Source organism: Chelon labrosus (genome assembly GCF_963514085.1).
Source record: "Chelon labrosus genome assembly, chromosome: 14".
In the NCBI taxonomy this organism is placed as follows: Eukaryota; Metazoa; Chordata; class Actinopteri; order Mugiliformes; family Mugilidae; genus Chelon; species Chelon labrosus.
The window spans coordinates 21,270,681-21,280,318 of record NC_140347.1 but is presented as its reverse complement, the minus strand read 5'-3'; the positions used below and the strand labels follow the sequence as shown (position 1 = coordinate 21,280,318).

Sequence of the window (9,638 nt, the reverse complement as noted above, 5' to 3'; positions counted from 1 at the left end):
TGATGATTGGGTTTATTAAAAGCGTTTGTGTCCCGTGCCACCACAGCCCGGTGATTGATCTCCTTTGACGTGTCCTTTTACCCTGTGTCACATTAATAAACTATGGCTGGGCTGAGAGACTGACAGGCTGCCTCCTCCTCTGAGAAACACAGAGGGAGAAGAGGAAAGAAAGATGGGAGAGAGGAAGACAATAGCAAAAAGCAAAGAAGGAGGACCTAGAAGTACCAGTCATTCACAGCAAGGATGTCACTTTTATTGCCAATTATTATGGCAGGAGAACCTGTAAGACACTCATATTATGATGACATTACATAATTCTCCTACTTCATAGCAAAAATCATTTTACAAGATTTCATGTTCTACCTCTCTTCAGCACTCTGAAGTAAAACATACAGTATATGCTTAAATAGGCTACAGACTCCAACTGCTCGAGGCTCTCCTTCTGGCTGTTTTACTCAGGATAATGCTGGCTGCTTATTCTGCTTCATAGCTTTGTAAGTAGAAGGAGGTGGAATCAGCTGGTGCTAGCAAAAACTGGAAGAAAAATCTAAGCAATGTTTACACTCTGCTGCTGTGGAATCAACCAAAAGCTTATCAGTCTATCCACAAATGCCCTTGCTTTAAGAATTAAAATCCACTAAATGGAGAGACTCTCGGCTGTGAAACTGTTAAGGTTCAGGGATGTGTGGAGGCATTTAGAAGAAACTAAATGGAAACCAGCAAGATTAACTATTAAGTAAGTATGTGACACTCAGTCTGGCACTTCTAAAAGATTTTTTTTTTCTTTTTTCTACACAATTTGGTGATACAGAATTCCACACACTTTAGTAAGAAAATTACACAAAGTTGTCTCATGAAGACATAGAACAATTATTAGAAGGTGTTTGTCTGATGTGACTAAAGGATAAGCCTTTCTTCTCACATGTCACGGCAAAATAAGAACAGGTGTGAACTCTGAAATTACAGATGGCTGAATCTAATTAACTTAATTCTATTTCTAGGCCCTATTATTGTTCATATGCACTCTCTGCCTCACTGTCATGGCTTACTGCAATATTTGAAGTGTTAATGTTATTTGCAACACTTTGCTTTTTCTGCTATAATGTATGAAATAAAAACTCGCCATAAGAATCGCTGTTATTTAAAACTAATTCCTTGCTAGGTTGGTGGTTATCCATTCTGTGAGAGAGATCTGCTTGTCGCTGTAACTCAGCATGAGCAAATAAAAAACTACTCGGATCAGCTGGATCATGAATTAATATTTAGTTTATGCAAGCAAAGATCTGCATGAGTTACTTGCACTTTTTGCTGTTATAGGACTCTGGTGCACACTCAATACATAGTTGTCACAGACTCTTCTGTGAAATATATAGTATATCACTACAAGGAGAAACTAGATGCAGAAATATAGACTGCTTGAATACATTCCTTTTTTTTTTAAAGTTTGCATTTTTTGCTGCTTATCATAGACATGTTACATTCTTACACATGTAAAATTGTGTACCATCATGGTGGGATTCTGTTCTATTCTTTTCTATATCTATCTTTCATATCATAGAAAAATAACATTAAAAAAAGAAAAAAATAGTAATAAACTCTGTTAGAGTTGATATCAAATAACAGGAAATTTTGAACACTATTCTATTCTATTCAATTCTGTTCTATTTTATCGTACTCTCTCTTTCATAATAGAAAAATAATGTTGTAAAGAAAACATCTAAACTTTAAACAACCAAGAAAGTGCCTTCACCTGACTGAGAAATGTGTGTTATATTATATATCACTGTCGCTGCCATAAAATAGAAAACAATATATAAATAACCAAAGAAAAATAAAATGTAAGCTCTAAATAAACAACAAATCGACCACTCTCTTGTTTACTCGTGTACACAGTGTATATCAACTAACCGGAAATGGTTGCCTTCGATTCCGTCCTACCACCGCGCATGCCCAGTACATCGCTAAGGAAGAAAGGGGAAAATGTCTCTAACGAGGTGAGTCCCTTGACAAGACGCTTTGTCTTTATTATTTAAGGAATTGCCATCAGTTGTTGTCTCCTCGTCCTGTTTAGCACTTTATATGCTGCCCTTTTAAAATTTAAGTAGATATTTCGGGTCTGCCCGCTATCGTTTTGTTTTAATCAAAGCTAACGGCGTTAGCTAATGCTAGCTAGCAATGATGTCGTAAGCTAATCGTTTAGCCTAGCTATCTCAGCCTCACGCAGATGTGGTCACAATCCGTTCTTTGCTAGATAGGTAGTTTATGCAGTCATGCCCTGCTGTTTGGATTTCATATGTTTTATTTATGTGTGGCTTTTAGTCTTTTTAGCCATCTAAAACTTTCAAATACTGTTAAGAACACATAATCACAACACCGATGCTAATTGTTTTCACTGCTGGCTAATGCTAGTTAGGACTCAGGGCCCCTGGGTTACTGCTCTTAACATAGGACCTAAACGTTTATCGTTGTGTTTTCAGCTTTTTACCGGCGCCGACCCAGCTGTCGCAGGACCAGCTGGAGGCAGAGGAGAGGCTCCGCGCCCAGAAGTCTTACTCCACCGCCTTGGTATCGTCCCGTAGAGAGCCCCCTCCATACGGGCACAGAAAAGGCTGGGTGCCTCGATCACTTGAGGTAAACTTTTTAATGACCAAAGTGAAAGGTCGCACGTGGTTTCTCATTTTGTTTAGTTCTTGTATCATCTATAAGGTCTGAATTAAAAACCCTTCTTCTAGTCATTGCTGTAAAATGTGTGTTTCACTAGGACTTCGGAGATGGAGGAGCTTTCCCAGAGATCCATGTGGCCCAGTTTCCCCTGGAGATGGGTAGGAAGAAGAGGACATCCAATGCCCTGGCAGTGCAAGTGGATGCAGAGGGAAAGATCAAATATGACGTCATTGCCAGACAAGGACAGGGAAAGGATAAGGTACACATACATTGCTTCACTCACAAGTTTATAAGATGAAGTTTGAGATGAGATTACTCATACGCAATCTATTTTCATGTAGTATGTCATGCTTTGATGTGATTACAAAAAGGAGTATTGCTTTTTAACTTGTGGTTTTCAAATGTTCACCATCTTTCATTATTGTAGGTGGTCTTCAGCAAGTATACCGACCTGCTTCCTAAGGAAGTTTTGAATGAAGATACTCCAGAACTACAGAGGCCCGATGAGGAAGCGGTACAAGAGGTAAGACATGATGTAATGTCCTGAGTGGATCGGTATGTGGCTTCAGTCAAGCCTAATCTTTTGTAGGTATTTATTTTAGGTGTGCCATAAACCAAAACCATGTACCTGTAGTGCCAAAACATCTTCTTCCTTTTCTGTTTTAATGGCGAATGGTTAGAGTTGAAACTCGTAACAAAGACAAAGAAAATCCTATCAATTTGGGGTTAGGATTTAATTGTCATTTAACGGTGTAACCAGCTTCTGTATTAACATGTTGTATGTGTCTTTTGTAGCTGACAGAGAAGACGCGTGCTGCCCTGGACAAACAGGTGTCTCAAAAGATTGCTGCAGCTATGCCTGTAAGAGCTGCAGACAAACAAGCTCCTGCACAGTACATCAGGTATGTGTTAGAGTTTATCATCATCCTCAGAATTTTGAATTTCAAACAGTTGCTACGTTTCCATGGAGAATATTTCCGCAACCTGATTACAATTCTGGTTAAAGATTTTAACTGTGTGTATGTATTCCAGGCAAGATTAAGTTTTATCAGACTGAAATGTTCCTTCTGTTAAGCATTATTCTGATTGTTGTTATTAGGAGTGTTAGTGTTCATATACATTCAGCAAATGATAGCCATGGAAACCAGCCTGACTTCTCCTCAAACTTTCAAGTTGGAACGTTGGTCTGGTCTGGGGTCGCTCCGTTGGGAACTGATTTATCCTGACAATGATCTGCACAGACAATCAAATTGTTTGGGCAGTCTTTATGTGGTAACAGCTCTGATTGGTTGAAGGACTATCCAGTTTCATGCAGAGGTATTTTTTCACTTTGGCAGTTGAAAAGTGACCAAAAATGAAATCCAAATGGTGTGTTACCAGACTCATATTTTGATGCAAACTGAGTCAGGCTAAGCCAGCCTAGGAAATGCCATTGGGTGGGTTGAAATGTTGACCTCCAGTTAATGTAGTGTTTAGTTGTCATCCAAATAAAAACAGTTCCATTCACTATCAGCTCCAGCAGTATAGTTTTAGCTTTAAAATGGAATAAATGAATGCCTGTCACCTATGTTTGTGCATGTGGATGAGGGATAACAATTGACACTCTTCTTCTTTTTCTCTTTCCCAGATACACACCATCCCAGCAGGGAGTGGCTTTTAATTCGGGCGCCAAACAGAGGGTGATTCGCATGGTGGAAATGCAGAAAGACCCCATGGAACCTCCACGTTTTAAGTAAGTAAACCACGGAGGCTTGAAAACTATTTACTTGATCTTGCAGGGCACGTGATATAATTGAATTATGCATTTTTTTCTAGCTGTGCTGACACTTCAGTCATGCTTTTTACAAGATGTTTTTTCCTGTGTTCCTAGCCATCTAACTTAGGCTTTAAGTAAAAACAAAAGTGAAAAGTATTTAGAAGCCTGGATCAAATTAGAAAGAAAACAATACTAAAAAAAAGAATGGTAATAACAGTAACATATATCTGGACAAATACATATTTGTTTTGTACTTTTTATGAAGATGACAAAATTTTATAACGATCACAGTTTGCTTTTCTACCTTTGTAACTTTAAGGAACAAATCAAACCACACAGACTTTTCAACATCTAGATTATGATGGCCAGCTTTTTATAAAGAAACCAATGGAGAAATCTGTTATGTTACAGAATCAACAAAAAGATACCTCGAGGACCTCCTTCTCCTCCTGCTCCCGTCATGCATTCTCCAAGCAGAAAGGTAGAGTTGGAAATGTAATATTGAAAACAAATATTCTGCGTTTCCATCCTTTAAGGATAATGGGTTTCTTTTACTGTATTTCATCGTTTTTCTCCCTTGGTTGTAGATGACAGTCAAGGAGCAGCAGGAATGGAAGATTCCTCCATGCATATCCAACTGGAAGAACGCAAAGGTAAATCTGACACAAGAAATAATTAGAACCATTTTTCTTCAATGTCAAACACATTGTCATTGTAATTAGTTTTGCACGCCTGTTTTAGTTTTGTTTGTAAAACACTGCATGATAACGTTGGTTCTCTCCCTTCTCACTTCTTCCTCTCGATGTGATTGCGTTCCCTCAGGGCTACACCATCCCCCTTGACAAACGTCTGGCTGCTGATGGGAGGGGTCTCCAAACTGTTCACATTAACGAGAACTTTGCCAAGCTGGCCGAGGCCCTCTACATCGCTGACAGAAAGGTAATGCACGCTTGTCAGAGGTATATCAGCATATTCAACTGTTTGAAATGTGCACCTGTTGCCGATTGTTAAATGCCGGTTGTGTCTTTAGGCCAGAGAGGCCGTGGAGATGCGAGCCCAGGTGGAGAAGAAGATGGCACAGAAGGAGAAGGAGAAGAAGGAGGAGAAACTGAGGGAGCTCGCTCAAATGGCCCGAGACCGCAGGGCGGGGATCAAAAGTCATGGAGACAAGGGTGAGTCTTGAAGAAGAAGGTCATTTTCAAGCATATATGACTAACTCGTGTGTGGCTTTCTGAGCTGGTAGTGCAGACTCTGTTATTAATGGCAATTCCAAATCTGAAACATGCCTGACACAATGAGAACTTTTTGTTCTTAGGAAGTGTGTTGACATTCCCATTACGCTGCAAAATGGTGTTTCTGCTTCTCCACTGATCATTGACATACAGCATGTTTTTGAGAGGAGAAACCAGCATTGCATGTGTTGTTGTTTTCCATTTAAATAATGGGACATAAATAAATTCCAACATCTATCAGGTGGATTTACTTTAGCTTACATCCCTTAAATTCCCCCCTCATTCTGCGTGTCAACCACATATCTCATATTTGTTGCATTCTTACACCATTTGCTCATTTCTAACTTTACCTATTTTTATTTTATTTTTTTTACCCTTTTTTCTCACCCATCTTCTCTCCTTCTCACCCCGTCTCCCTCTCTGATCCCATCTGGACTATCCTTTTGTGCCATTTCACACAATCCCCTCTTTCATACATTTTTTTTCTCTTTTTTTAAAATGTCACTTTCGTTTTTTCGCAACCCGTTCTCACACTCTCTATCCGTGCTTCTCCCTCATCTCGCGCTGCAGGTGGCGAGGACGGCGAGGTCAGGGAGCGTGACGAGATCCGCCACGACAGAAGGAAAGAGAGACAGCACGACAGGAACATTTCCAGGGCTGCTCCTGATAAGAGGTGCTGGACACGCACTTTAAACACACCACATGCGAACTCACCCACCCACCCCTCCTTCGTGTATACACACACACACACTCGCACACACAGATGAACTGCTGAATCATTCATAGGATCAGCAGTAGTACTGAACAAACACAGCAGGATCCAGCAGAGTTCCTGGGTAGTTTATCGTCTGCAGTGATCCACAGACTGTTTGTGCATGTAAGAAGCACGATCAGTGTGAATTTGTGCGTCGCGTCTCTGTGCGCACTGTCACGTTGACAGTAGATGGAATTGTGGGTCTCTGGAGAAGAGGAGTTGAAGGGAAATTTGAAGGAGAGGTCATTACAATCACAATTCCACCTGTCAGACAGCAGAGTCCTTGTTATCTTAAAAATTACCTTTCACTTAACTTTGACGTGGCTGTTTGCTGAAGGACAATCAAGATGTTAAAGTCACAAAGAACTGAATGAAAAACTTTTAATTCATATTTGAGCATGGAGGAAAGCTTTAATGACAGAATCCAAGTACTTTTAGGAAGTGATTGTTGATTATGCCTGCAGGTATACTTAACACTTACATTCTGACATCAGATTTATCATGTTACAGTGCTGAAAGTATTGCTTTTACTATAAAAATGATATTAATTGATAGTGGAACTTTCTAGCAAGTTTTCTAGTGGTTACATTTCCCATGTCTACATCTTACTGCTGTGTTTGCCTTTGGTTTTTGCTGAGAATCACTTTCAAAATCTCATTCTTTGTGCCAGGTCAAAGCTGCAGAGAGACGGCGACAGGGACATCAGTGAGCTCATTGCTCTGGGCAAGCCCAACCCCCGTACCACCAGCGAGGCTCAGTACGACCAGCGACTCTTCAATCAGAGCAAGGTTAGAACATTCATACCTACTTTAATACAGATTTAAATCATCTGTGGTGATTGGAGGGGGGGCGAAACGACTTGACTAAATAAGATTTAATTTCAGTGTTGTGATTGAAGTCTCCAGTGTTTAGCTGAATAGATGAACATAACTGAAAGTCTCAGGTGCAGGTCAAACGGTTGTGTTTCCCACAAGAGCTCCTAATTATGATGCTATCCCGACCATTAAAAACAATTGGGTTTAGCGATAGCAGCAGCCTGTGCAGTTCATGTACAGGAATACTAAACACAATGCTGTTGAGATGTGGTATTCTATGGACAAATATATGTACGATTAAATAAAGTGATCAGCGAATACAACGACTTTATAGTGAGACAGTTGACTTTCAATCCAGCTTTGCTAGCTAGCGCGTATAATGGAGTCATTCATTCACAATGTTTGAAATGTGCAAAAATATTTCCGGTTCATTATGAGACCATGACGGAGTAAATTAGACCCTGATGGGCTTCCTTAGTATTAACATGGTATGGGAAACCCTGAAACTGATCTTAGAGGACTGATTCAAAACACTTACCTGAGTAATGTAATACCCACATAGATGACAGAGGTCCTTTAAATTTTTTTGGGCGTAATAGAGAAGCAAAATGTTATTTAATAGATGCATTTGCAGAAAGAACCCTACCAAAGGTTACAGCTGTTTGGTCATTGTGTTGTGCAGTTTTCTATTCGTCCAAAAGTCACTTTTGTTTTGTCTTTCTTCTCAGGGTCTGGATAGTGGTTTTAGCGCTGGTGACGACGAGGGATACACCGTGTACGACAAGGCATGGGGCAGAGACATGGCCACCGGCGTGTACAGGCCCAGCAAGGGTATAGACAAAGATCCATATGTAGACAACTTTGACACTCTCGTGCGCAGCGACAGGTAATGTGGATTGTTTTTTCTTTTTTAATTATCTAATGAATCAGTTGTTCTGTATTTTTACGTTATATTACTGCTGAACGTTTAACCTGATCACACAGAGGGCAATTCAGTGATTACTGTATGTGTGGAAATAGACCTCTCAGCAGAGGAGCAATACATTTAAATCCTTGGGTCCTCAAAAAGCCGAAGGGTTGAGACATGATTAGGATTAAGATCAGTTTTTCATTTGTTTAGTGGACAATATTCTCTCTTTTGAATTTGACTCTTGATTTTACAGAAATAATGAGTGAAATGTATACCTACAGAAGGCTATGAACAAAATGGCTAAATTTTAATCTTGATAAAGTAATAATGCACCCACACAACATTTTGGAGGTCATCCTAGCTTCTTTATTTTTTTTCTCTTCTCGAAGCACGAGTTAAGCTTCCCAGCGGGAGCTCTTGTCCTTGGGGCAGCAGTGCCACACTCTGCTAGCCGAGCATAGCCTGTCCCATATGTTTAGTCACCAGCTTGTCATTGTCCTCTAGGAATGTTTGGTTGGCCACAGGGTGCTACAGTTGTGCAAATAAGAAAGTTGAAAAAAAAAAATTTGCGACATAAAACCATCCGTTCCATGGAATGTAGTTATGAAAAGGATTCAACCTTGTCAGCAAGTGCATTTAAATGACATGCAAATCAGCAAAAGTAGGAATCTACAATGAATTCTGATTATTCTTACAGGTTTGTCCCAGACAAAGGCTTCTCAGGTACTGACCATACACAGAGGCGGGAGGGTCCAGTCCAGTTTGAGGAGGATCCCTTCGGTCTGGACAAGTTCTTGGAGCAGGCCAAGCAGCACGGCGGCTCTAAGAGGCCGTCCACAAGCAACCGTTCGAAGGACGACTACCACGACAAGAAACGCAGGAAGGAGTGAGAGCAGACGTGGGTAGAGTCCATGTAGAGCACCTGATGGGATAGTGGAACATGAGGTTGATCTCACCATCTCAGTGGTTGAGCTGTATTATAATATAAAGGTTTCTGTCAGAAATAAACTTTCAGATTTTTGTCTTCTTTCAGTGTGAAAGAAGTTAAAAGATTGTGTAAAATTCTCCCTTTACCTCCTTTTTACTCAGTTGTCGTTTGCTTTATTAATCCCTGATAAGCTTTTCAGTGTCCGGGTAAATACGACATGATAAATATGCCAGGCCCGGCAATATCTGGTGATAGTAATTCCCTAAAGTATGTAGATCTTAGTTTTTGTGTTTTTTGTTTTTTTTGTAATATTGGAAGAGTAAAACTCAGCAGGAACTATTCAGTATTTACCTTCTCTCAGTTGTGTCCCACATTCTTCTCCAACCCCTTTTTTTAAACTATGTTTTATGTAAGCCCCCGTTGTATTTGTGAGCACAGTCCACATTTGAGGCTTTGATTGATATGTACAGCAGTAAAAACTTATCTAGAAGATGTAAAGCAAACCAGCTTTATAATTCTTGTACATTGCTACCAGCTGAATAAATTTCATATAGTGTCTAATTGGAATTCCTCCTTGTT

At 40.0% G+C, this 9,638-nt stretch overlaps 1 protein-coding gene across 1 annotated transcript; it reads left to right on the top strand.

Annotated features, from left to right (window-relative positions):
• Positions 1 to 1,947: 1,947 nt before the first annotated feature.
• snw1 (SNW domain containing 1) lies at positions 1,948 to 9,638 on the top strand. Its single transcript, XM_084560430.1, has 14 exons — positions 1,948 to 1,994; positions 2,478 to 2,631; positions 2,762 to 2,923; positions 3,092 to 3,187; positions 3,460 to 3,566; positions 4,292 to 4,396; positions 4,832 to 4,901; positions 5,008 to 5,073; positions 5,243 to 5,359; positions 5,451 to 5,592; positions 6,223 to 6,325; positions 7,077 to 7,194; positions 7,950 to 8,107; positions 8,829 to 9,638. The coding sequence occupies exons 1-14, from the start codon at positions 1,981 to 1,983 to the stop codon at positions 9,019 to 9,021; spliced, it is 1,605 nt and encodes a 534-aa protein (XP_084416556.1). The 5' UTR covers positions 1,948 to 1,980; the 3' UTR covers positions 9,022 to 9,638.

Bases quoted from the DNA above. Each gene is read 5' to 3' on its own strand.
- snw1 (XM_084560430.1), top strand. The intron at 3,567-4,291 runs GTATGTGTTAGA...TCTCTTTCCCAG, and splicing joins GCTCCTGCACAGTACATCAG to ATACACACCATCCCAGCAGG. The intron at 5,074-5,242 runs GTAAATCTGACA...GCGTTCCCTCAG, and splicing joins CCAACTGGAAGAACGCAAAG to GGCTACACCATCCCCCTTGA.